Source organism: Doryrhamphus excisus, linkage group LG6 (assembly GCF_037039965.1).
Source record: "Doryrhamphus excisus strain RoL-2023G ecotype Guam linkage group LG6, RoL_Dexc_Guam_v1.1, whole genome shotgun sequence".
NCBI lineage: Eukaryota > Metazoa > Chordata > Actinopteri > Syngnathiformes > Syngnathidae > Doryrhamphus > Doryrhamphus excisus.
In genome coordinates this window covers 23,401,521-23,428,682 of record NC_136362.1, presented here as the reverse complement: position 1 = coordinate 23,428,682, position 27,162 = coordinate 23,401,521, and the positions used below count along the sequence as shown (strand labels likewise).

The 27,162-nt window shown below is 40.7% G+C and overlaps 2 protein-coding genes across 3 annotated transcripts; one reads left to right on the top strand and one right to left on the bottom strand.

Annotated features, from left to right (window-relative positions):
• The first annotated feature begins 11 nt into the window (after window positions 1-11).
• nat10 (N-acetyltransferase 10) lies at window positions 12-21,482 on the top strand. Of its 2 annotated transcripts, none has more exons than XM_058087877.2 (29): window positions 12-97; window positions 1,364-1,484; window positions 2,457-2,548; window positions 2,628-2,799; window positions 4,769-4,891; window positions 4,972-5,033; window positions 5,096-5,210; window positions 5,293-5,400; window positions 9,638-9,771; window positions 12,029-12,122; window positions 12,189-12,287; window positions 12,376-12,512; window positions 12,816-12,940; window positions 14,944-15,094; window positions 16,097-16,193; window positions 16,259-16,375; window positions 16,466-16,567; window positions 16,630-16,704; window positions 16,841-16,957; window positions 17,025-17,158; window positions 17,230-17,278; window positions 18,419-18,509; window positions 18,584-18,691; window positions 18,765-18,937; window positions 19,049-19,168; window positions 19,273-19,371; window positions 19,461-19,534; window positions 20,512-20,592; window positions 20,695-21,482. In XM_058087877.2, exons 2-29 carry the CDS (start codon window positions 1,371-1,373, stop codon window positions 20,822-20,824), a joined length of 3,093 nt encoding a protein of 1,030 aa, XP_057943860.2. In that variant the 5' UTR covers window positions 12-97; window positions 1,364-1,370; the 3' UTR covers window positions 20,825-21,482. The 2 variants fall into 2 exon arrangements, with proteins under 2 accessions (XP_057943860.2, XP_057943859.2); XM_058087876.2 differs by having other exon boundaries at window positions 31-180.
• mapda (N6-Methyl-AMP deaminase) lies at window positions 20,655-26,938 on the bottom strand. The gene is made up of 10 exons (XM_058087880.2): window positions 26,780-26,938; window positions 26,578-26,708; window positions 26,443-26,503; window positions 26,297-26,384; window positions 26,143-26,224; window positions 25,881-26,007; window positions 22,811-22,891; window positions 21,738-21,876; window positions 21,560-21,660; window positions 20,655-21,293 (listed from the first exon to the last, which is right to left on the bottom strand). The coding sequence occupies exons 1-10, from the start codon at window positions 26,822-26,824 to the stop codon at window positions 21,102-21,104; spliced, it is 1,047 nt and encodes a 348-aa protein (XP_057943863.2). The 5' UTR covers window positions 26,825-26,938; the 3' UTR covers window positions 20,655-21,101.
• Between the last annotated feature and the right edge of the window lie 224 nt (window positions 26,939-27,162).

Genomic DNA, 27,162 nt, shown 5'->3' with positions numbered 1-27,162 from the left:
TTTTGGCTGCAAGTGCAGGAGCATCGAAGTAGAACCAAGCCGTCGCATGATTATTGCGTCACACAAGGGGTCCTTCATCAAACGTGTGTCGCCCCACGTGAGTCTATGAACAGGCTGATGGCTGCTCGCATACAAACTGCATAATCTATAGAGTTGTGGGATTTAAGGAAGCGATAAACGGTAAAAGGAATTCATTACTGTATCTTGTACTGTATTTTGTATTCATTGGTATATTTTATGAGGAATTTCATTTTAAAGAACAGCCACCGATTGTGCTATTTGGGATCATTTTTCTTGAGTTGTGGTAGTTCTGTTATCTATTCGTGGCTGCTCTGTGTAGATGGTGATATTGTCTAAAAATGTAACATTGTTCCGTCGCTTCTTTTTAGGACTGAACGTCTTTTTAAAATAATAATAATATGTGTAAAATATGGCCATCAATTGGAAAAGGGTATGAGCAACTCCAGATATCGGTGAGCTTTTAATTTGCATGCAATACCATATCAGGTTAGACCAGGGGTCTCAAACTCAATTTACCTGGGGGCCACCAGAGCTAGGTTCTGGGTGAAGCCGGGCCGCATCAGGTTTTCAAGAAAAACCCAAAACGCATTTATTAAAAACTGGGTAAAAAAATCAATAAACAAACTATCTTCAATGCTTTTGCTTCTGCTATACCCTACACTTTTTCAGTACTTTGGTTCCGGTTTTCCACACCAAAATATCTGATAAAACATTCCACTGTTCTCAAATACCTTCATTTTTATTTTTCTATACATAAAATAAGATAAAAAATAAACAAATTAAGAATAAAGACAATAAATTTATTTTCAATATATTTTATCAACAAGTTCAAAAATGAATTGTATTGAACAATACAACAATAAAGTGCACAATGGAATCCTACAATTAAAAAAAACTTTCTATAAATAAAACTGCAAAAAACATTCTGAACATCTTAACGTAAAATAAATAAAAAATAACTTAGCATCATTTAGAGATAAATATATTCAATTCAAATATTAGGCCTATTACAGTTAAGTGAACAGTAGTTTAACTTGTAGTATTTACTGGAGCTCCCCCGACTTGACATGCAGTTTTTCGTCCCAACTCGTTGTCCCAGCCCTAGTTATAATACGTTTGTGAGTGAGGGCGCCAAATATGTTTTTGTGGTCCAACAAAAATGACGTGAAAGGGTGTCTAAACGTTTTCCACCGAGTCCCACATGGAAGGTTCACTCGATATTTTGGATACCCACACGTAGATATGCTAATAAGACAAAACTGCATATCAGCTTTATGATATAGGTGACTTCATTCCCGTGAAATCACAGCCCTTTCTTCCGTTTGTGTGTATCATTTCCCAGGAAAACAATGGCAACCGTGCGGAAGAAGGTTGATAACCGGATTCGTGTCCAGATCGAGAATGGAGTCGCTCTCCAGCATCGTACTATGTTTGTGGTGGTGGGAGACCGTGGGCGAGATCAGGTAATGTTTTAGCGTATTAGCTGTATTTTGGGGTCTTTGCGCTGAGCAGTTTGCTGGCTAGTCCAGCGGCATGCTGGCCCATGTTCAGCATGACCTCGTAACACTGGAAAGAAATCGGACTTCACAACAATTTGGGTGGCTAGTCCATCTTTACCCAAGTTCACAAAACAGTCCTATATATTTTTTTCCTCTTGCTGGCGCAGAATCATCAACTCCAACCACTTGTGCCCCATACCTGACCCTCGGGCATTTAGCTGTCCCTCAAACCTGAATGAACATGTCCTGGAGGAAGCCAATGCCCCTTGCTAACACCCTGAAGTCTCCGCCTGCAGCTTGGGCTCACTGTCGGCACACTGTGATGTCACAGAGATGTGGGAGGGTTCACAAGTCTGGCAGACATGCTCTGTTCTGAATGCTGCAGCGGGGGAGGAGCTTATAGGTGGAGGGGATGGCCGTTTTAAACCAAGTATCAGTCGATGTCGACCGACTTTTTCAGTGATATCGACTGATACCGATTTGTGGCTGATTGATCGGAGCATCCCTATTTTAGCAACTACGTCTGAAATATGCCCTTTTTGACTGTTTTTAATGAAGAGAAATACAAATGACAGTACAGGATGACATGTGTTTGTTTGTATCGTCCTGTTTATTTACACACGCGTGACAAAGCCGTTTTTGTGATCTTGGGAGCGTCCCTGAATGCATCTTGTGTTCTTGTAATGAGAACGAGGAAGTGTCGTTCCCAGAATGAATGGACTACAGATGTGAGTCCAACATATCGGTGTTGGAATTGTACTGCTGTTGATGTTTTCAGGTCAGATTTACATTATAAAAGAGCCAAATTGGTGCGGAGAAGATGCCTCGTTCATTCAGTCATGTGCCTCAAACCAAATCAGAAATAACAACATTCCAGATTTTACAATTACCTTTGATAGTATTTGATTATTTGAAATGATTTTGTTTGTGATCCAGGTGGTGATTCTGCATCACATGCTGTCCAAAGCCACCGTCCGAGCCCGACCGTCTGTCCTGTGGTGCTACAAGAAGGAACTTGGCTTCAGCAGGCGAGTACGCCGCATGTCCGCTTCCTCGCTTGTTGTTTTGTTTGATTCTCAAGTATTGACTCTTCACGTGACGGAACAGCAATCGTAAGAAGCGGATGAAGCACTTGCAGAAGAAAATAAAAAGCGGCACCCTGAATCTGAATCAGGACGACCCTTTTGAGCTTTTCATTGCTGCCACCAACATTCGCTACTGCTACTACAACGAGACGCACAAGATACTAGGAAACACGTTTGGGATGTGCGTCTTACAGGTAAGTTTAGCTGCTTATTTTGCTCATCTGCACAAACCAAACTTTTACATGCAGTGGATCCTCGCACATTTGGGGTTCATCAGTCACAATAATTGATTTTTGCTCAAAAAAATATCTATTTTTCAATTTAATTAGTTAGGTTTTTTTGTTGAGAATCTGCCTTTTCTGCTGCAATCACATCTCCTTCACCATTAATGGGGATTCATTTATCAAGATGCCCCTGATGATGATGATGATGATGATGATGCATGTACAATGTACAGCATACTGTATACTGTACTGTACCTATTGGGATGCTTTTCCACTTTTTTGACCTATAAATAATGACATCCTCTGTAGATCTATTTGCTCTACTGTGCTCAAAGCACTTTATGTTAAAGTGTGAGGGCAACAGGATGGTAGTCATTGGGGCTGGTTATGGGGGACTTTTTGAGGATTTCAGGCAGGCGGGGACGACTGCTTGGGCCAGAGAGAGCTTTACATTCCTGCAGAAGACACTGGAGAGCTAGCGGGCGCATGCGCTGAGCACCTTGGTACTCTGTACAGGGCCAGTGGCCTTCCTGCAGATGGGTGGCACTGTGGTCAAAGCCAGCAAAGAAGCTGTTGAGCTCCTCTGCCAGCAACTCGCTCAATTCTCCTGGTGTCACCTTGCAGCCTCTGAAGTCGGTGACGTTCTTTCAGCCCTGCCACACCTCCTGGGATTTATTGCTGGCGAGGAATCGTCCTCTTATAGTCCGTTTTGGCTTTTGTTCATTCCTGTTTTCAGGTCAGCTCGAGACATGCTGTAAAGAGCTCTTGTCACCTGACCTGAAGGCTGTGCCTCAGGCCTTGAGGAGTGAGTGGACCTGGTTGGTCATCCAGGGTTTCCTGTTTGGAAAATGAGCATATGTGCCTTTTTTAAAGGCTGCAGTTTTTACATGTTGGTGTGTTTTAAGCATTGAGATTTCACATTTTGTTGGGCGACTCTTGAACACACCGCAGTGGGTCAAAAGTAGACAATTACTCGCTGTATTTCAGGGTTTAACAAGCGGGGATCTACTGTATACACTACCGCTCAAAAGTCACTTGCAAATGTATTTGTTTTCCAAAGAAAAACACATTTTCATGCATTTCACAAACAATGAAAATGAATCAGATGATTTTCAAAGAAGGATGTACATTTCTGCATAGAGGCCAACTATCAACAACTGTCAGGCCTATGCATCAATCTCCTGGTATGGCTGCTAATCCAAGTTCATCATTTTATAAGGCTATTAGATGATTAGAAAAGCCACCTAAAAATCGAAAGTCATACTAAAATCTCTTACCATGCTGTTAACTACTCCCTTCAGCACAAACTGGGTCTAACAAGGACAGAAAAACGCTGCACAACTGTGCAAGAAGAAACAAAGAAAGATTATTCCATATGATCGGAATCGGTCAATTTCACTCATGGATGATTGGTATCAAAATCGGCAACATAAATCCCTCGTATTTGCAAAGTCATAAACAGATTTTCCATGCTCCAACTACAAAAATATTCCATGTATTGACTTGGAATCCTATATTGTGGAAATTAATTTATCGCTGGCAGGTCTGTAACCAATTAATTAAACCAGGGGTGAATGTAATCACGAAAGACCAAAAAATCCTTAGCAATAGCACAAACTGGGTCTAACAAGGACAGAAAAACGCTGCACAAATATCTGAGAGTGTGTAGTTTAAGACAGGTCGTCACCTGGCAGCTGCGCTAAATAGTAGCCGTCAAACATCAGTGTCGGTATCAACAGCAAAGCAGCCACTTCAGGATGCTGGACTTCATAGCATGCCTGCCAAAAAAAAAGCCATATCTCAGACTGCGATTGGCCAAAAACATTTCCAAGTGATCCCAAACTTTTGAGCGGTAGTGTGTTTGAAACGTGCAGCTACTGGACATAAACATGCAAGCCAAAACAACAACATGAGCGTATTTGTTTACCTTCTTGCACAGGACTTTGAAGCTCTGACTCCCAATCTTTTAGCCAGAACCGTTGAGACCGTTGAAGGCGGCGGTATTGTGGTCATATTACTGCGTACTATGAACTCACTTAAGCAGCTATACACAATGACCATGGTAAGTTCCTCACCTTCTCTGTATTATTGTTCTCACTCACATGATCCCATTTTTATCATGTATTTTGACTTTTGTTGCAGGATGTCCACGCTCGTTACAGGACTGAGGCCCACCAGGATGTGGTTGGAAGATTCAATGAGAGGTAAATGGGAAATGATTTGTACGGAAATAAGGAACGTTTGTGTTCAAGTTTTCTTCTTGTAGGTTCATTCTGTCCCTTGCCTCCTGCAAAAACTGTGTTGCTATCGATGACCAGCTCAACATCCTACCCATCTCCAGCCACATGGCCAACATCAAGCCAGTTCCTCCAAAGACTCAGGTGCCTCCACGCACAACACAACACGGCCCGCTTGGTTTTTTGGACATACTCAAACTCCATTTTTTTCCCTTATATACTTTAGGAAGATGGTTTGCCTCCACAAGAACAGGAGCTGAAGGACCTGAAGGAGTCTCTTCAGGACACTCAACCTGTGGGTGTTTTGGTGGATAACTGCAAGACTATGGACCAGGTGAAGGGCTCTCGAATACTGTACTATTCTGGGACGCTTTTGATTTCTTTTATTATTAAAACACACACACATCAGCCACCGATCGGTATCGGCCCATCTTAGTGAAAAAAGACAGTATCCATATTGGCCAATATTTGTTTTAAAACGCCGATCCCCTCCGTCCCCCCATGCAGCATTCAGAACAAGCAGGTCTGCCATGTGTGGGACTTCCTGTCTTTGTTGAGTGATCTCATTTTTGCATCCTGCAAAATGTGCCTAAAAATGTCTCATTTTGAGACATGGTGTGGCGTTCAGGGCTGAACACTTGGCAGGGTGTGGTGAGTTTGAGGCTTGCCATGTGATCCTCTGGTAATACAGCAGCTATAAAGCCCTGGTCCCAGCCCCTCGTACTTGCAAGTGTGGGCAAAATTTAGTGATGAGTACCGCCTCAGTACAAATTTGGGAGCATGTATACATAATGTAGCACTTCTGGTGCAGGAGGCACTTTGGTTGTGTGCCAGGCTGGGTCGTACGCCGGCTCGTGTGACGTGTGAGCGTTTGTGCCACGCTTGGGGAGGGAGTCAGCCGTATCTGCACTTCAGAAGACGGTGGATGCGGCTGGAGGGGCCCAGCAGAGGTGGCTAAACCTGTTTTCAGTTAATAATGTGAGAAGACTAGAAATAGCTGCATTGTAAAATAGAAAACGTTGAGTTGTGGAACAGCTACAAATTGGTGACCTTTTCTATCTTTTTAACGGTCCTGTCGCTTTGCAGATGTTGATTTCCACATTACCAGGACCTTGCTCCTCCTGGGTGCATTGATGGGAACCAACACTACAATGTCTGTCAGCAATAGTGGCATAAAAATCATGTGTCTGTTTGTAGTCTGCAGTTGCAGTGTTGTGTAAAAAATATACATACAGGAATGCTAATATTTGGCTACATGTCCCCTGGCCATTTTCACTTCAATGAGGTGCTTTTGGTAGCCATCCACAAGCTTCTGGTTGAATCTTTGAACGCTCGTCTTGACAGAATTGGTGCAGTTCTGTTAAGTTTGTTGGCTTTCTGACATGGATTTGTTTCTTCATCATCGTCCACCATCGTCCACATGTTCTCAATTGGGTTTAAGTCAGGACTTTGGGAAGGCCGTTCTAAAACCTTAATTCTAGCCCCATTTAGCCATTCCATGACCACTTTTGATTTATGTTTGGGGGTCATTGTCCTGTTGGAACACTCAACTGCGTCCAAGACCCCACCCAACTATCTTCCAATCACTCTCTCAGAGAAAAAAGAGTTTTGTAGAAATAACTGAAAACTCAAGAGAGCCATGATCATGTTCTTTACAAGTGTATGTCAACTTTTGACCACGACCGCAGCCACTGCCTGACGGATGATCACATAGCGAGCCTCAAACTCCCCAAATGCCGCAACAACCTAAGCTTTTTAAAGCATTTTTGAGGCATGTTTTGTAGGGTGCAGGATTTCTATCACTCTCACAAAGACTGGAAGTCCCACACACGGCAGACATGGTAATGGTAATGGTTTTATTTCATTTGAACATGCATCAGATTCCAATTGAGTGCATCCCATAATCAGTTCCCAGTTCCACATGTCCAAAAGGAGTAGGAAGAAGCAAAGCTTATTAAATCCTACCCCTCCATCTGCTACTTTTACAATCACTAACTCTTAGATTTGTTCACTTCCTGCTTTCCTCATATAGTTAAATTTTTTTTCATTAAAATAAAATTAAAAAAAATAAAAAAATTAAATTAAATTAAATTAAATTTGTCATGTACCAAAGTACTGGGTGATATGAGCATCCAATGCCATAATGCAGGGGTGGGCAAATATTTTGACTGGTGGGCCGCATTGAGTTAACAAAATTGTCCGGGGGGGCCATAACATATATTTAACATACACACTATTTTATACTTATAATTTTTCTAGATTTTTTTGGTCTAATTTTATCTGTAAAACTTTTTCAGGAGCACTTTAAACATCAGTCATTTAATATATCATACATTTATTTATATATATATATATTGTTAATATATATATTTTTTCTTGTTATTTATTTTCATTTAATTTGTAATTTTTTTTTTTTTTTTTTACTAAATAAGACGTCCGACTTGCAAGTTATGTTGCGAGATTGTATGTTAAAATTTGAAATACTTAAAAAGCAACAGGCGGGCCGGATTCAATCGCTTAGTGGGCCGCATGTGGCCCCCGGGCCGTAGTTTGCCCACCCCTGCCATAATGGGTACCATAGTAAGTGTCAATATAGTGATATATATATAGCACATCATGACTGGTTCAAGACTCTTCATCCTTGTACAGTGAAGAAAATAAGTATTTGAACACCCTGCTATTTTGCTATTTCTCCCACTTAGAAATCATGGAGGGGTCTGAAATTTTCATCGTAGGTGCATGTCCACTGTGAGAGAGATAAACTAAAAAGAAAAATCCAGAAATCACAATGCATGATTTTTTAACAATTTATTTGTGTGATACAGCTGCTAATAAGTATTTGAACACCTGAGAAAATGAATGTTAATATTTGGTACAGTAGCCTTTGTTTGCTATTACAGAGGTCAAACGTTTCCTGTAGTTTTTCACCAGGTTTGCACACACTGCAGGAGGGATCTTGGCCCACTCCTCCACACAGATCTTCTCTAGATCAGTCAGGTTTCTGGGCTGTCGCTGAGAAACACGGAGTTTGAGCTCCCTCCAAAGATTTTCGATTGGGTTCAGGTCTGGAGACTGGCTGGGCCATGCTAGAACCTTGATATGCTTCTTACGGAGCCACTCCTTGGTTTTCCTGGCTGTGTGCTTCGGGTCGTTGTCGTGTTGGAAGACCCAGCCACGACCCATCTTCAATGCTCTGACAGAGGGAAGGAGGTTGTTCCCCAAAATCTCACAATACACGGCCCCAGTCATCCTCTCTTTAATGCAGTGCACTCGTCCTGTCCCATGTGCAGAAAAACACCCCCAAAGCATGATGCTACCACCCCCATGCTTCACAGTAGGGATGGTGTTCTTCGGATTGTACTCTTCATTCTTCTTCCTCCAAACACGCTTATTGGAATTATGACCAAAAAGTTCTATTTTGGTCTCATCTGACCATAAAACTTTCTCCCATGACTCCTCTGTATCATCCAAATGGTCATATGCAAACTTAAGACGGGCCTTGACATGTGCTGGTTTAAGCAGGGGAACCTTTCGTGCCATGCATGATTTCACATCATGACGTCTTAGTGTATTACCTACAGTAACCTTGGAAACGGTGGTCCCAGCTCTTTTCAGGTCATTGACCAAGTCCTGTCGTGTAGTTCTGGGCTGATTCCTCACCTTTCTTAGAATCATTGAGACCCCACGAGGTGATATCTTGCATGGGGCTCCACTCCGATTGAGATTGACCGTCATGTTTAGCTTCTTCCATTTTCTAATGATAGCTCCAACAGTGGACCTTTTTTCACCAAGCTGCTTGGTAATTGCTCCGTAGCCCTTTCCAGCCTTGTGGAGGTGTACAATTTTGTCTCTGGTGTCTTTGGACAGCTCTTTGGTCTTCGCCATGTTACAAGTTAAAGTCTTACTGATTGTATGGGGTGGACAGGTGTCTTTATGCAGCTAACGACCTCAAACAGGTGCATCTGATTCAGGATGATACATGGAGTGCAGGTGGACTTCTAATGGGCAGACTAACAGGTCTTTCAGGGTCAGAATTCTAGATGATACACAGGTGTTCAAATACTTATTTGCAGCTGTATCACACAAATAAATTGTTAAAAAATCATGCATTGTGATTTCTGGATTTTTCTTTTTAGTTTATCTCTCTCACAGTGGACATGCACCTACGATGAAAATTTCAGACCCCTCCATGATTTCTAAGTGGGAGAAATAGCAAAATAGCAGGGTGTTCAAATACTTATTTTCTTCACTGTATTTAGCAAACATCAACTGCTTGTATTGTTTCTTGAATTGGCTCATCGTTGTGCATTGTTTGATTTCCTTACTCAATCCATTCCATAGTTTGATTCCACATACTCAAATGCTATGGCTCTGTTCTGAATGCGGGGATGAAGCTGATGGGTGGAGGGCTTTGCCGTTTTAAATGAAGTATCAGCCAATGTCCATACCGTCCTTTTCCATCCTTTTCCATCATCGGCCTCTACCGATTTGTGGCTGATGGATCAGAACACCTCTAGTTGTCTGTATATTACTTGGTTCCACTGTCTAATCTGCTGTGTTCTCTTCGCTAGTCCAAAGCAGTACTAAAGTTCATTGAAGCCATCTCAGAGAAGACCCTCAGAAGCACTGTGGCTTTGACGGCTGCTCGTGGCCGAGGCAAGTCTGCAGCCTTGGGTCTGGCAGTGGCTGGAGCCGTGGCCTTTGGGTAAGAACAAACACGCAAATGCCAAAAGTGTGGAAACACTGGGTGCTTGTTGGGAAGAGCAATACAGTAATCCCTCCTTTATCACAATTCATTGGTTCCTTTGATAAGTGAATTTCCATGATGTTCTTATTTACAAAATCAAATATTTTCTGACTTACAGCAGACTAAACCTGTTTACAGCCCTGTAAATAAGGTTTTTAATTTTTAATTATTGAATCCCTCTAGACATGAAACACCCCATTGTTACCTTTACATTCAACAATAAGAGAAATAGTAATAAGAGAAAATAAGCCATTTAAGGCATAGATAAAACTAATGTTTGAGTCGGGGGAGGGCAGGAGGTGACGTGGTTCACTGTTTAGTTTTAGCTTGGCCGCAACAGTAGTCTCTGTTAGGGGTTATTGCGCCTCAGACAATAAAAGCCTGTTGTTGTGGTGATCAAATCCAGTGCTTGTCTCCCACCAAACATTCCCGTAATATTATTGACAACTACATATCTACATATCATTGCAGCATCTTTTGAATGGGTCCTTATGGGACCTATGTGGGTATCGGTATGTTTTTATGCTGAATTTAAAATATTTTTGCTAAGAATTATGAGAAGACATTTCAAGATGAAAGAGGAAGCAGTAGGAAAAGTTTAATAAGCAGCTGAATTAGAAAAAAACAGCTGTGATATTATGATCCCTTTGAGAGGAAAAACACATTCTAAGGAGAAAAGGGTTAATTTTACCAGAACATACTATTAACGAGGGCTGGGCGATATATCGATATTTCTTTTAAGCACAATATCAAAAACAAGCATATTGTTCATATCGATATAGACTGGATTTGATGCGGAGGTCTGATGTTTCAAGTTGGCGCCGCTCCATTATTAACACTCAGGAGCAGCTGTTAGCTGTGAGCACCCCCTCACTACACCAAGCAACTGGAGATCCCTGTGGAGATATGGAGGAGGAAAGGCTGCATAGCTGGAGTGAACAGTGGAAAAGACGGTATAAAGGTTGCTGTATAAAGACGGTCTGAACCATGTTTACCGTTTGTCATCATGGGGAAAGTGCGATGGAATTGCCAATGCCGCTAGCCTGTCTACAGAGTACAGTGAGTGCAGCATGAGTGCACTGAAAATTTAATTATATTAAACTTTTTCTATATGTAAAAAAAGAGAATATACTATTGTATTTCAGCGGCTATTTGTATGACTCATCTAAATTCAGTTTGTGGAAAAAATATCGGTGTGTATATATATCAGTATTCTACCTAAATATATCACAATATGAGTTTCTAGCCTTACCAATAAGTAGTAACTAATATTAGGGGGGGGGAAATGTCATTTTCATAGCACAGAGTTGGCAGACTTGTTATTTTTCTTGAATTCGAAAATTAGGTTGTGCAAAAATAAATGGTTATAAAGTCAATATTGTCGGAATATTACAAGCAGAAAATGTATGTATGAAAGTTGAAATATTTGGAAATGTAATAAAGTGTGGCGTTTTAGAGATGTTTTTTTTTCTTGAAATAATAGAAATGGTTTCTAACTTCATAACAGTATAGAATTTCTTAACATGCTTTACAAAATATCAAAGTGGCCCTCGCATCCTTTCAATTTTCACTGATTTCAAGTATTTATACATAGTGTACCAAGGTACATACCAGTACACCATTTACAGCTCAAATTGTGGTTACTGTGTTTTTCATTGATCAGAAATATTTTCATTGAATTTTTAGCCAATTAAAAAACAAGTGTACATAATGTCTATTAGAAGGTGCGACAGAGAACCAGCAAAAGCAAAAATAACGGAAAAAAAAAAAAACGGAAAAAAATTCAAAAATCCAACAATTCCAAATCTTGGAACAAATGACAATTCCCGTAAAGGTAAGACGAATTAATTAAATGGGCAAGACAAAGGAAAAAATATTGGAGAGCTCAGTTCAAATTGTGGAAGTCCACGAGGAATGGTCCTCGTACAACAGCGGTTCCCAAAGTGGAGTATATGTACAGTGGGGTCACGTTTTGGGAACCGCTGCCATACTAGAAGTGAAGGACAAAGTGGGGGTCAAATGCAAGTCCGGTTCGCCTTGTGGTGCTAAACAGCGTTATGAAAGGCAATCTAAATTGCCAATCATGGAAAGAGCTTGGAAACATCTTTCCAGTACTTCTCTACTCTTCTCTTATAGTCTCTAATAGTGATGAAAGTTGCTGTTAGCATAGCGTAACCCTATTGTGGTCCAACCATGGGTCTTGTGTTGTCCACAGCTACTCCAACATCTTTGTAACATCACCCAGCCCAGACAATCTCCACACCATGTTTGAGTTCATCTTTAAAGGCTTTGATGCTCTCCTGTATCAGGTAAGGTGTCACGTCTTCATCCAGCGTTTGATGCGTGCGAAGCGATGACCTTTCTGGCTTGTGTAGGAACATCTGGACTACGAAATCATCCAGTCACTCAATCCGGAATTCAACAAAGCGGTTGTGCGGGTGAACATCTTTAAAGAGCACAGACAGACCATCCAGGTGAGCAGGGCTCTCCTTTGTCTTTCTTTTTTTATTCTATCCACTACTCAAATAAACACATCATCTTCATCTCTCCGTCCTACTGCAGTACATCCATCCGGGCGACGCCGTCAAACTGGGCCAGGCTGAGCTTCTGGTTATTGATGAAGCCGCAGCCATCCCACTACCGCTGGTCAAGAACCTGTTGGGACCATATCTGGTTTTCATGGCCTCCACCATCAATGGGTGAGTCACTTTGGTGCAGTCCAAAATAACAGCAAGTCCTGGTCTCCTCAGATAAATGACAGATGACGGCTCTTCAGTGGAATACATTATGGTTGTCTATGCATTTGTTTACAACTGCACTGCATCACAGAGCTCACAGAGTACCAAATTCAATACTGCAAATTATTATTAGTATTATATAAACATATACATACTGTAGTGAAATGATTAGCTCTCAGACAGAGTAAATCATGTCCATGTACCTATCGTACCTCCGAGTACATAAGGTGGTATTTTGAGCTCCTCCCACGTGGATGTGTGCAGATACGAAGGCACCGGTCGCTCCCTCTCGCTCAAACTGATTCAGCAGCTGAGACAGCAGAGTGCGGACAGCCAGCAGAGCATGTCGGCGGAGAACAGGAACACCAACACAGCCAGGCTGGCAGCAGGTACTACACTGTACTACACTGTACTACACAGTACTTACACTGTATACTGGATAGCATACTATGCAGTCATCCCTTGTTTATCGCCGTTAGTTTGACCGTCCAGGTTGTAATGTCGGAAAATATGCTCATTTTATTTGCATAAATATATATTTTGAACAATAATGGTCCATGCTTGAACACGATAAAGTGATGTGGCCACAGACGTCACAAAAGCGACGTCTCGTGCCAGCCTAGGATCATTTTTAAGCAACTAATTAATAAACCAGGGTTGGGTGTTATATTTCATATACTGGTATACCATATAGATCAGGGGTCTCAAACTCGCGGCCCGCGAGACGCTAGTTTGAGGCCCCCACCTTGATACCAAAGTTTAATGTTGAAATGACAGCTTAAAGCTGTGTGCACACCGGACACAATGAACATGATTTTGCCCCGCCCATACCGTTACCCTACCCTGTTACCCCGCCCTGTTTTGCTTTGGATTAGCAATGAAGCTAAAGGCTTATGACGCTGGGTACAAATAAACGCAGGAAATGATTTGGAATAAAAGGGAAAATACACGTCAAGATAAAGCATCTCATCAAACATGTTGTTAAAGTTACCACGCTGATCCCAGATGGAACTGAGTACCATGCTAACTTGCTAATTGGGTACAATTATTAAGTTTCATTAATGTTCATGTTAAAGGTTAAATAACTGTTAATACTGTACATTTGAATCTGAAAAAAATTATTTCTCTACCAACTGTATGTGGTTTCTTATGTTTTTCTTATTTGCTGTTTTATTATTATTTACTTATTTATTACTGATTGATTGATTTATTGTCTTTATTCTTAATTTATTAATTTTTTTAATCTTATTTTGTGTATAGTAAAATAAAAAATAAGATATTTGAGAACAGTGGAATGTTTTATCAGATATTTTGGTGTGGAAAACCGGAACCAAAATACTGAAAAAGTGTAGGGTATAGCAGAAGCAAAAGCATTGAAGATTTTTTTTTTATTGATTTTTTTTTCCAGTTTTTAATAAATGTGTTTTGGGTTTTTTTGAAAACCTGATGCAGCCCGGATTCACCCAGAACCTAGCTCCGGGGGCCCCCAGGTAAATTGAGTTTGAGACCCCTGATATAGATTGTTACGCATTTATTAAAAACGGAAAAATATACAAACTTTTTCAGTGCTTTGGTTCCGATTTTCTACAAGAAAAGCTCTGATAAAACATTCCACTGTTCTCAATTATCTTAATTTTTATTTTTCTGCACAAAATAAGATGAAAAATAAATAAACAAATCAAGAATAAAGAAAATCAATCAGCAATAAATATAATAATAATAATAATAATAATAATAATAAAAACGTAAGAAACCACATATAGTTGGTGGGTAGACAAATGATTTTTTTCAGATTAAAATGAACAAAGCATTATTAGAGCCCTGTAGACATGACAAAACACGACTATAGTCACATTTATACTCTTTTTATTTACAACATATTGCGCAACTGCAGGGTCTTGAGACACATGCTAACTCGCAAACTAGAGAGCTAGCGACCTAAACGGTAGCCTTCAAGTTATTTCCTTTAAACTTAAATAGCCAAAAACTTACCACTTCCACACGGATAGGGAGGATAACTATTAAGTTATTTAACCTTTAACATGAACATGAATCAAACGTAATAATTTTTTCTGGGTACATGATACCATACAGCATCCATATCAAACTTGCGCGGGCCGCACTAACATTAAACTTTCATATCAAGGCGGGGGCTACATTTGGCCCGCGAGCCACGTGTTTGAGACCCCTGTTCTACATGAATGAGCGTGAATGGAAGCCAGCAGGGACAGATTGTTTATCATGCGTGCGTGACTCGGGCTCCATGAGTATATTTTCATTTGTACTTTTTTGACTAATACTGCAGTACAGCACCAAACCATACCGTACGATACTTTATTGTCAATCAATCAGTGAATTTTGTCTGACTTGTATGTCGGTACATCTTTTCCAGCTCGTACTCTACATGAGGTCAGCCTGCATGAGTCCATTCGGTACGCGCCAGGTGACGCGGTGGAGAAGTGGCTCAACGAGCTGCTCTGCTTGGACTGTCTGAACATTCCCAGGCTCGTATCCGGATGCGCACTTCCTCAAACCTGTGACCTGTATCCTTATAGTGAAAGTGCGAGTAGACTGAAGTATCACAGTATTTCTTTTTTCGCTCTTCCTCCACACTGGAGGAATATCTGATGCCTGGGAATTTTTTGGCTTGATCTACCATCTAGCGGGAATGTAGTAAATTCCTTGGCCAGACTTTTCCATGCCAGACGCACATGTTTCTTATGCTTATGCAAGTTGTTGATTTCAGTCAAGAAGCTAATTGATGATATCGTCCCACTCATAAGTTTCATATCGGTCAATATCAGTATCGATATTTTTCCCCTATAATGAAAGTTGATTATAATCAGAATGCCCATATTTTCCGGCGCGCAAAATATGACCTCATCACCCCCCCCCACAAGCATGTAAACATAGGCGGGTGGCTAGTAGGCTAGTAGCAACCTAGCTTGCTCCTTCCATCCATCCATTTTCTACATAATTACTGGAAGTAAGTGACAGTATGGGTGTTTGTTGCCCCGCCCCTTTTGGCAGCAATAACCAGTGAAATGTTTTGCTGGGATGAGATGCATTATGGGATGAAATTTTTACCTTGTATTAACTCTGTATATTTCTTACCTGGCCTTTGAGTGTTAAGTTGCTGTGTGATGATTTTATAACACGACACTACGAGTTAGACTGTTTATCTTTTGTAATGACCTCCTGCGATTTCTGATGAGCTTTTTCATCGCCCATGATTGATTCCTGTCACTGAGGAGCCTGGTCTGCACGGACCTGTGCGTGCCGCAATATGCCACGTACACACGTGTAGCCGATGCAGGTTCCAATCTGTTGCTCTCTCTGAATTTAGTGGGTGTGTCTTAAACACTATATTCCCGTTGAACACCACAGAAGCTGTGATTTGTCCTTCAGACTCACGCAGGAGGAGTTAATGCAGGAGGAGTTAATGCAGGAGGAGTTAATGCAGGAGGAGTTAATGCAGGAGGAGTTAATGCAGGAGGAGTTAATGCAGGAGTTAATTGAACCTTAACCAGGTTAATTACCTTCAGGTACTACGTCAACAGAGACACGTTGTTTTGCTACCACAAGGCATCTGAAGCCTTCCTGCAGAGGCTGATGGCCCTTTACGTGGCGTCCCATTACAAGGTGCGACCCGCCGCTTGACGACCTCGTTTGTTCTCCTGCTGACCCGACATGTTCCCTCGCTCCAGAATTCCCCCAATGACCTGCAGATGTTGTCCGACGCTCCGGCCCATCACCTCTTCTGTCTTCTACCGCCTGTTCCTCCCACGCAGAACTCGCTGCCTGAGGTCCTCGCCGTGGTGCAGGTCAGACAAAGACCAGCATCGAACGTAACAAATGACGTGTTAACGCCGACTCCGCCTTGGCTTAATAAAACTCTGGGAACGTCCGTGTAGGTGTGTCTTGAGGGCGAAATATCCCGACAGTCCATCCTCAACAGTCTTTCCAGAGGGAAGAAAGCGTCAGGTGACCTGATTCCGTGGACCATATCGGAACAGGTGGGCATGACGAGGACGGCGGCACATTTACCTGCACAATGCTCACCAAACACATTCCACAGTTCCAAGATCCTGACTTTGGTGGCCTGTCTGGAGGGAGAGTGGTCCGGATAGCGGTGAACCCGGACTACCAAGGGGTGAGAGTCCAAGTCCACTCAAACCTTCTATGCTTCATGAAGAAAGGGTTGAGTTTGGTGTGGAAGAACCCATCAAGAACCTTTGTGATGAGCTTGTGAGGTCCACCATCAGTGTCCTCTGATGTTTCTCCACCAGATGGGCTACGGCTCACGAGCGCTCCAGTTGCTGCAGATGTACTACGAGGGCAAGTTCCCGGTTCTGGATGAGAGCGCCGACGTCACCCACAACCAAATTACGCCAGTCAGCAGCGAGGTACTGCAGTATTTCCTTCCTGACTTGAAGTACAAGAGGAATGAAAACGTTGTCTCTCGCTCGCCAGGCCGTCACGCTCCTGGAGGAGGTGGTGACTCCTCGCAAGGAGCTCCCCCCTCTGCTGCTGAAGCTGAGTGAGAGACGAGCGGAGCGGCTGGACTATTTAGGCGTCTCCTACGGCCTCACCACGCCCCTTCTCAAGTGAGTCCACGTCGGTACGCAGGAAGGGAAGCTCCGTTCTAAGAGTTTTTCTTTTTTTTTTCCAATTTGAGGTTCTGGAAGAAAGCAGGATATACGCCCGTCTACCTGAGACAAACACCTGTAAGTACACTTCCTTCCTTCCTTACCTCCTTCTGCACCAACACACCCTCCCATGTGCCTCGTTGCCCTCCATGTGTTTCCTCAAAGTGTTGGATGGGAGACCAATTCCGTTATTTTGGCCGTAGACTGGATACATCTGGAAACATCTGGAACAGAGCTAGCTTGCTTACTCGGCAGCCTTGGCTAGCGTACTCGCTTCGTTCATTCCATTGGAAAAGAAAGCAAACTTCCAGCATCACGTGGACATGATGAACAGCTAGCGACGACATGACGATTTGGGCATGACCGCCATTTTGAGGAAAAATAGACCGAACGAACTTCACCAAGATGAGAGCCATCCCGATGCCGACGTCACATACTTTCATTCATTCATTTTCTACCGCTTGGGGTGAGAGGCGGGGTCTACCCTGGACTGGTCGCCAGCCAATCACAGGGCACATATAGACAAACAACCATTCACACTCACATTCATACCTATGGACAATTTGGAGTGGCCAATTAACCTAGCATGTTTTTGGAATGTGGGAGGAAACCGGAGTACCCGGAGAAAACCCACGCAGAGATGGCCGAGGATGGGACCGAACCCGGGTCTCCTAGCTGTGAGCTCTGCGCGCTAACCACTCAACCGCCGTGCAGCCCTCCACATACTTGAAATAGCTAATTTAGCGAGCACTGCAGCTGTATTAATATTAGTAATATTTTAGTAATGGCGCATTCCACTGACAGTTTTGTTGATTAATCAAGTAATCTGAAAAAAAACATATTTTTGCTTGGTTAAAGAGCTACAATAAATTCAAAATAAGACAAAATAAAACATTTGACTAAATAATGGACCAATTTAATTAGTAGATGTTATATTTCTAAATGGACATTGTTCATAACAATAAAAAAATAACCGGTGGTTATTTGTAGGGCTGTACGGTATTTACACATATTTTTTTATGTACAGCAGACCGCTGAGTCGTGGTCCAAAATAATTCTAAACGCTAAACGATCCCCTCCCGACTGAAACGGCTTAAATTGGCGCTAAACCTCAGGAACGTTGGCTGGCTCGCCCGATTTGGCTCGCTAGCATTATGGAATCCATAGCATACTTTTGTACGCAACCATGTACTACAACTATACTTGTTACTTTTCCAGAACGACCTGACGGGTGAGCACTCGTGTGTGATGGTGAAGGAGCTGATGTCCGATGGAGAGGAACGCCAGTGGCTGACCGCGTACTGGAAAGGTCAACATTCCCGCTAAAGCGTGTGTTTACGTATCATCTTATTCCATTCATCCGAGCGCTGGTTTCCGGTCCAGATTTCCGCAGGCGCTTCCTGTCTCTGCTCTCCTACCAGTTCAGCAACTTCCACCCCAGCCTGGCGCTCAGCATCCTGCAGAACAGGAACGTCAAGGAGACGGCGAGCGGTAGGTGGCATCAGTCGACGGTAGCGAGCACCTCATTGCATTAGTACGTCTCGTATGCCTCTGCTCTCCGCAGGTACGAGTAGCTCGCAGCTGGCGGTCCACTTCAGTCCGTACGACCTCAAACGCCTGGAGTTGTACTCGCGCAGCATGGTGGACTACCACCTCATCATGGACCTGGTCCCCACCGCAGCACGCATGTTCTTCCTCAAGCAGCTGGGGGATGTCTCCCTGTCTGCAGCCCAGTGTGTAAGCGCCTCGCCTGGCCTCGCCTGGCCTCGCCTGGCCTCGCCTGGCCTTGCCTGCCTATTCCTCGTGTCACATCGGTACTCGGACTCATGGGTGCCTGCTTTTCTCCAGGCCTTGCTGTTGGGCGTCGGGCTTCAGCACAAATCGGTGGACCAGCTGGAGAAGGAGATCAACCTCCCGAGCTCGCAGCTCATGGGGCTCTTTAACCGCCTGGTGCGCAAATTTGTGCAGGTAAGATGAAACCATGGCGTCGCTTAGAAGGGATCCCAGTGATCCCAGTGATCCTAGTGATCCCAGCGATCCCGGTGAAGCTCAAGTCTTTTGGAATGTCGTAGGTTTTCACCAGCATTCAGGAAAAGGCCATTGAAGCAGACATGGCGGCGGCCAAGGACGTCACCATGGAGCCCACAGCCCGAAGCCTTCAGGACGATCTGGTAAGAAGCCCCAAAAGCCCTCCTACCATTCGGGGTTTGGTTCCATCCAAGGGGAAGCTCGTCTAACCAGGACGGTATTTTCCCACCAGAATGAAGCCGCAAAGGAGTTTGAGGAGAAACACAAACAGGAGAAAGAGAAAGTGAAAGAACTTGACCTGGAAGAGTAAGTATGACAAGATGGCCAGTAAACGCCACAGACTGGCCACAATAAAAGGCCCCTCTGAGTTGTGCAGTAATATAACAATTAATAACAAATAATAACAATTGTGCTTCAAATTAGCGTTGATAATCGATATCAGACACAATTTTTCATGAATTATATTTATCGTATATAATTTCTTGTTTGGAGCATCGCTGCTTTCCAGGAACGAGCAGCTCATAACCCGAATTTCAGATCACAGTTCAATGCCAAAAATCAGCCAATAGATGGCGCTCATGAAAAAAACACTGATGACAAGGTACCTAATAATATTTTTTTTATATTTAATAATAATAATAATAACAGCTAACATATAAAATTATATAATAGTAATTAATAATATATATTATTATATTAATAATATATTTAAAATATTTAAAATATTTTATATTAATATATTATTAAAATTTTTAATTTAATAATTATAATATATAACATACAATATTATATAGTAGTAATTAATCATAATATATTATTAGTATTAATAATATATATTATATTAATATATTTAAAATATAATTTAATATATTTTATATTAATATAAAATATAGTAATATAAAATATATTACAATTTTTATATTTAATAATAATTATATGTATAACATACAATATGATATAGTAGTAATAATAATATATGCTATTAATATTTATTATATTATTAATATATTTAAAATATAATTTAATATATTTAAAATATAATTTAATATATTTTATATTAATATAAAATATATTATTAAAATTTAAATTAACAATGATAATAGACAAAACACATGCATTGCTCCTGTGCATTTGAGAGTTGATGTACTCCATGAGGATTTACTGGAAGTTAAATAACTTTGGTCCTGTTGCCAAACGAAGGTCTGGGCCTTCTGCCCTGGGTCAAGGATGCCCCCCCCCCCCTCGCCCCGATGTCCATCAACTACAATCCGTTGTGTTTGCAGGTACAGGATCCGTGGACACGATGAGGAATGGGATGAGGTGCTGAAGAAAGCTGGCAGCACGGCCATGGTCAGCATCAAAAGGTACCGTAGCCGCCGTCTATCCCACAAAGCGCGGACCCAGAGCGTCTAGACGCCCCAGTAACCCCAGTTCACGCCCAGTAACCCCAGTTTTACGCCCAACAGTGATAAGAAGAGGAAATTGGAGGCGGCGGGCAACGGTCTGCGGCCTGGGAAGCAAACAAAGAAGGAAGCACAGGACGGGAAATTCAAGAAGCATAAACGTGGCAGATCTGGAAAGAAGGGATTCAAGTGATGGATGTGGAGTTAATCACAGTTAATCACATTTAATCACAGGCATGATTCAAGTGTTTATCATGTTTGCTTCAACTCTGCTCATAGTGTAATAATACATAAGTGTTTTCACTTTTTATAGTTAGTCTAAGATTTGTATACATACACGGGTTCATATATACTGTATGTACATACACAGGTACACATATGTACATGTATGTATATATGTATAAAAATATTAGTATTTTCCCTTTGCTATGACATGAGGTAAGCGTCAGCTGCCGCTGGTCTAAAACGGCTCAGTCGAGCACACGAGGCTGTAATTCAGTCCACTTTTGTCGTAGCTGCTGCTTGACGCTGTCCGGTGCGAAGATGCAGTCGATGGCCTGCTGGGAGAGCGTCCACACGGCCTCGTGGTCCAGGCCAAACGTGGTTGCCGCAAGCTGGTATTCCTGAGACAAATCCGTGCTGAAGACTCCCTTGTCATCAGTCTGCGATGGGAACAATGAAACGTGTTTTTTTAACGAATGTTTTCAGTGGAATATTAGAGAGGCGTGTGTGAGCTCTCTTGTGCCAAAACGTGACGATAGTCGCCATCAAGACAAAAGCTGTGATTGGCTCTGTGCTTTCTGTACACAATAAACCTTGCAATCCAACCGACTATGGTGTTCCCAGTGTCAGTCATGCCAGACAATAAATGTGTCTTCACTGTTTTGTATTTGACTTCATTTACTTCATGTGGCCCCGTTTTACTCACACAAATGACGCTTGGGTGCCCCAGCTGGTACCAGTACTTGAAGTGATGCTGGGAGTACGACGCTACAGTTTGGCCTTTCACGTTTGATGTCAGGCAGAGCTCTGCAGGGAAGAAAAGGCGTCAAATCCACAAACGGGTCGTTGATTGTGGGAGCCGTCGTGGTTTGTCATGTGCCGACCCAAAGGGATGTTGTTCTTGGTGACTTTGTCCACGAGGCTTTGGGATCCGCCCACTTCGGGATGGAGGAAGGTGCCGTGACCGATCCTGTCTGGCGGCAGACTGAGCAGCAGCTCCGACTCCTCGCGCTGAGACGGCAACTGAAAGAGATGATGCGCTAAAGATGCTGGCGCTCGATGTCGGCACACCGATGTCCCGTCACGGCAGAACCGTTCATTTCAGTCAACCGGATCATTACGCTTCATTTAGCAAAAAGATCCGTTCATTTCGGTCAATAGGTCGTTAGCCTGTGATCTCCCCCCGTCAGTCCATTCACTCATGTTCACGTTCGTTCCGACTCAACAGCACAACAACACGTGATGACTCGTGATGTGTCGGTCATGAACGAACGGGTCAAAAGAACTAGTTCTGTTTTGTTGAACGGAATGAATCAATCTCTCGGTCTTTCAGTCAGCTGACCCCACCTCACATACGACGAAGTTTTGGATTTTTTTTCTCCCTTAATAATAAAATAAATTTAAATAATAAAAAAAAATTTCTCCCTTAATAATAAAATAAATTTAAATAATAAAAGTATTTTTCTCCCTTATTAAAATAAATTTCATTAACATAATTATTTTTTCTCCCTTAATAATAAACTTAATTTTAATAACACATTTTTTCTCCCTTAATAATAAAATAAATTTAAATAATAAAATTATTTTTTCTCCCTTAATAAAATAAATTTAAATAATAAAAAAAAAATTCTCCCTTAATAATAAATACATTTAAATAATAAAATTACATTTTTTCTCCCTTAATAATACAATCAATTTTTATCTCCCTTAATATAATCTTTCATTTAGAAACTGCATTTTGTGTTTTATGTACTTTTTTCTATTTGTTTGATTAGCAGAAACATTTAAGATGAAGTGATAAACACTTTTTCACAGCACATCTGAATGACCTCTTTGACACCAGGCTGGGATTAACATTTGCAATAACAGGGACTGTTGTGACTCAGCTCCAGAATATCCGCCTTTCTCTCTTCAATTGCCATTGTTCACTCGTGAAAAAAATGTTTGAATATCTTACCTCAGAGAGATGCAAGGATAACTTGAGTCCGCTGTTCTTGGCTCTCTGCAGGGCAGGAAGCAGGTCTTTGCCGTGGCCCACCTGATGATGACAAACACTTCAAACAGATGGTTTGGATCTTCTGACGTGACGTTGTTAATTGTTTTAATTAATCACCACCGTTGTTGTCTTAAACCTAAGAAAACAAACTCACAGTATCACTCGGATACTATGAACATCCAGCAGCAACACAACATTTTCATATGACTATTTTGATTAAAGTCAACCCGCTACCTCGTCCAAAATGTACAAAAATGTACTACTTTACCAATTTACCATTTCCTGTAAAGTTTGAAACCAAAGTAGAACACAATTACAAACAATAGAGAACATCAGTCATGTTTTTATACCACTTAGCCTCTTCAGGCAAGAGGCGGAGTCCACCCTGTACCCCCCGTGGTGGCCAGCCAATCACAGGGCACGTATAGACAAACAACCATTCACACTCACATTCATACCTATGGACAATAATTAACCTAGCATGTTTTTGGAATGTGAGAGGAAACCGGAGTACCCGGAGAAAACCCACGCAAAGTCCAAAGAGGATGGAACTCAGGTCTCCTAGCTGCATGATAACCACTCGTCCACCGTGCGGCCCCAATATTTAAGCAAAGTTGTCACTCAGATACTGTGAACATCCAGCAGCAACGCAAAGTTTTGTCATGACTACCATTCTACTAGCACAGGGGTGGGCAAACTACGGCCCGGGGCCACATCCGGCCCGCCAAGTGTTTGAATACGGCCCGCCCAATCTTTCCAAAGTATTTCATTTAAACTCAACATACAACCTGGCATCATGGCCTGAGCCAACCTTTTGATGGTTTTATCAATTTCGTTTTTTGACATGGTCTGTTGTTTACAAAGTGCTCCTGAAAAAAGGGACACAAGCACATAATAATAATTATTATTATTATTATTACTATTAGATTATTATTAGATTATTAGATTATTATAATTATTATTAGAACTATTATGATTATTATAATTATTATATTAATGCTAATTATTATATTATTATATATAATATTATTGTTATATTTGCATATTTTACATAATAATAATATAATAATTATTATTTTGATTTTATTGTAATTATTATAATATTTTATTATTTTTTAAATATTTAAATATAAATATAAAATAATAAAGAATAATAGCAGATTGCATGACAATTTTTCAGATACAATAATACCAGGTGGACTGTTACGTGTAAAATATATAGTCTGCCCCCCCCGTAAATTTTGTCATATCAATGCGGCCCGCGAGTCAAAAAGTTTGCCCACCCCTGTACTAGCATCTACTTGAGAGAAGTGTTTGTTTACGCTGCTTTAGCTGAGCGCTATGACCCTGATGATGTCATGTCAGGGACCCCGGGGACGTCCCCAAATGAAATTAACATTTAAATAAAAACATCACAGGCCTGAAAATCAATAAGCCTAATAGTAGCAGAACATTTGAACCATGTTATTATTAACAAATGTGGGGTTGCGTTCAAAGACACCACGCCATTTAAGAAAACTATGAATCCCAATGACACTACATTTTTTTAGACCACACATACACAAATAAAGACATTGTGATGTCTGGAATTTGGAGTGTCTGTGAATGCACCTTGAGAATGAGGAGGTTTTATTTCAAGAGACGTGTTTGTGAGTTGCACTTCCATATGTGCTGTTGGATGTGTTCAGGGCACAATAAAGTTATAAAGGAGCGTCAGACTGTGGGGTTGCTACACTGTGCCTCAGAAAGATGTGGCTTGACATGATGCATGTGACTAAGCTAAAAATGTTCATGTAATCAAGGAAATAAACCACCGCCTTTAAATATTAATATTCATTCATATCAATATAACTAAATAAATTAAATAATATTGATAATATTAAATATTAAATAATATTAATATATATGTTAATATTAATATTTCAAGGTGGTGGTTTATTTCCTTGAATTAATATTAATATTAACATTAATCATATTAAATCAAGGAAATAAACCACCGCCTTTAAATATACATATAAATATTAATATTAATTAATATCAATATAATATATATAATATATATATAATTAAATAATAATAATTATATTTAAAGGTGGTGAATTAATATTAATATTACTTCAAAGAAATAAACCACTGCCTTTAAATATTAATATTAATTAAGATAAATATAATTAAATAAATTAAATAATATCGATCATATTAAATATAAAATTATATACATATATTTATGTTAATATTAATATTTATATTTAATTTATTTCCTTGAATCAATATTAATATTAACATTAATCATATCAATTCAAGGCAATAAACCACCGCCTTTAAATGTACATATAAATATTAATATTAATTAATATCACTATAATTAAATAAATTTAATAAAATTAAGATGAAATTTGTATATTTATATTTAAAGGTGGTGAATTAATATTAATATTACTTCAAGAAAATAAACTACTGCCTTTAAATATTAATATTAATTAATATCACTATAATTAAATACATTAAATAATATTGATCATATTAAATATAAAATGTTAGTATATTTTAATATATTATATATTATATTCATATTTTAATATATTTAATATTATATATATTTATATATGATATATTAATATCTATATTTAAAGGCGTTGGTTTGTTTCCTTGAATTAATATTAACATTAATCATATTAATTCAGAAATAAAGGAAATAAACCACCGCCTTTAAATATACATATAAATATTAATTAATATCAATATAATTAAATAGATTAAATAATATGAATATTTATATTTAAAGGTGGTGAATTAATATTATTATTAATATTACTTCAAGGAAATAAGCCACCACCTTTAAATATTAATATTAATTAAAAAACATCAGGGCTGTGAAAAATGTAATCAGAGAAAAAAATATTAAAAATAAATATGAATATTAATATAGTGATATTAATATTTAAAGGCGGTGGTTTTTTCCCTTGATTCCATTTTTCACAGCCCTGATGTTTTTTTAATTAAACCTGATGAAGAAAGATAAGTTGCAAACCGTTGGATCGCCACTCAGGTCAAGTCCAACGACCAGCCCATCAGCAGACAACATGAAGTCCTCAGCCAGCTTCACCGTCTCCATGGCAACCTCACTGCCATTCCTGCGATCGATGGCCACCAGGAACCTTCGGGAGAAATAACATCGTAACTATTGATGTCAGGCGAGAGGCGGGGCATAACCTGGACTGGTCGCCAGCCAATCACGGGCCACGTATGGATTGTTGTTCATGTTTATTCCCGTACTATGCTAAGCTAACTACCTGACATCGATGTCCACGTCCTCGTCTTTACACATCTGGATGGCTTTGATCACCGTGTCCACATAGTTCCTCTTGGTCAGCCCTACAGAAGGGTTACACTTGAGGAACAAATCAAACAGTTTTTGGTTTTTGATGTTATTATTCCATATGAAACCTGTTTTCTCCTCCTGTCTCGGTGTACTTCGAAGTTCTAAATATTTGACACCATCAGCCGCAAACTCCTTGATTACATCTGTGGCCACCTGGTGTGAAAACAGCATCGAAAATAATGAAAGTAAATCACAGAAGACACAACCTTACCATCAGGATATCCTCCTCCGTGTCCACCAGCTGATGGATGACCTTGAAGACCTGGAAGCACCTGTTGGGACGCCACGTCGAGTCAGCGAGAGACGTGATGCGTTCACGTAACACGGTTAGAAATGGCCTACGTACTCTTCCAGGCTCCTCCGCTGTCCTTTGCCGATGGCCGTCATGTGGTGGTCGATGTTGAGATGCGGCTTTCTCTTCATGAGTTTCTCCATGGTGTGAAAGCTCACCGAGCCGTTGAGGTGAGCGTGGAGCTCCTAGTGGGGAAACTTCACCATCACCATCACCATCCACTTTTAAACCTCATCCAAGTCAATTTCTCACTCACCACTTTTGGAAGCTCCCGATAAAAAGGATCGAGCTCATTTTCCATATTCGACACTAAAACGTATGGCTAACTTTCCCTGAGCTGTTATGACGACGGGCTGCTTGTATTTTCAGGACACATTTGCATGTGACACACCAAAGCGCAACACTCAAATGAGTCCCTTGGTCGCAAAATAAAAGTTCCGACAACCAGGTTTGCTTTACTGTGTGACTAAATTACTTTAAATCAGGGGTCTCAAACTCAATTTACCTGGGGGCCACTGGAGCTAGGGTCGGGGCAAGGCTGGGCCGCATCAGGTTTTCCAAAAAAACCCAAAATTAAAAACCATTAAAAACTGAAAAATATACAAACTTTTTCAGTGCTTTGGTTCCGATTTTCTACAA

Coding starts and splice junctions, on each gene's coding strand:
- nat10 (XM_058087877.2), top strand. CDS start 1,371: ATGGCAACCGTGCGGAAGAAGGTTGATAACCGGATTCGTGTCCAGATC. Junction 2,800..4,768: donor TTGGGATGTGCGTCTTACAG/GTAAGTTTAGCT, acceptor CTTCTTGCACAG/GACTTTGAAGCTCTGACTCC. Junction 19,372..19,460: donor GAAGCCTTCAGGACGATCTG/GTAAGAAGCCCC, acceptor TTTTCCCACCAG/AATGAAGCCGCAAAGGAGTT.
- mapda (XM_058087880.2), bottom strand. CDS start 26,824: ATGGAAAATGAGCTCGATCCTTTTTATCGGGAGCTTCCAAAAGTG. Junction 21,877..22,810: donor TATCCTTGCATCTCTCTGAG/GTAAGATATTCA, acceptor CATCTCTTTCAG/TTGCCGTCTCAGCGCGAGGA. Junction 21,661..21,737: donor CAAGAACAACATCCCTTTGG/GTCGGCACATGA, acceptor TCTTCCCTGCAG/AGCTCTGCCTGACATCAAAC.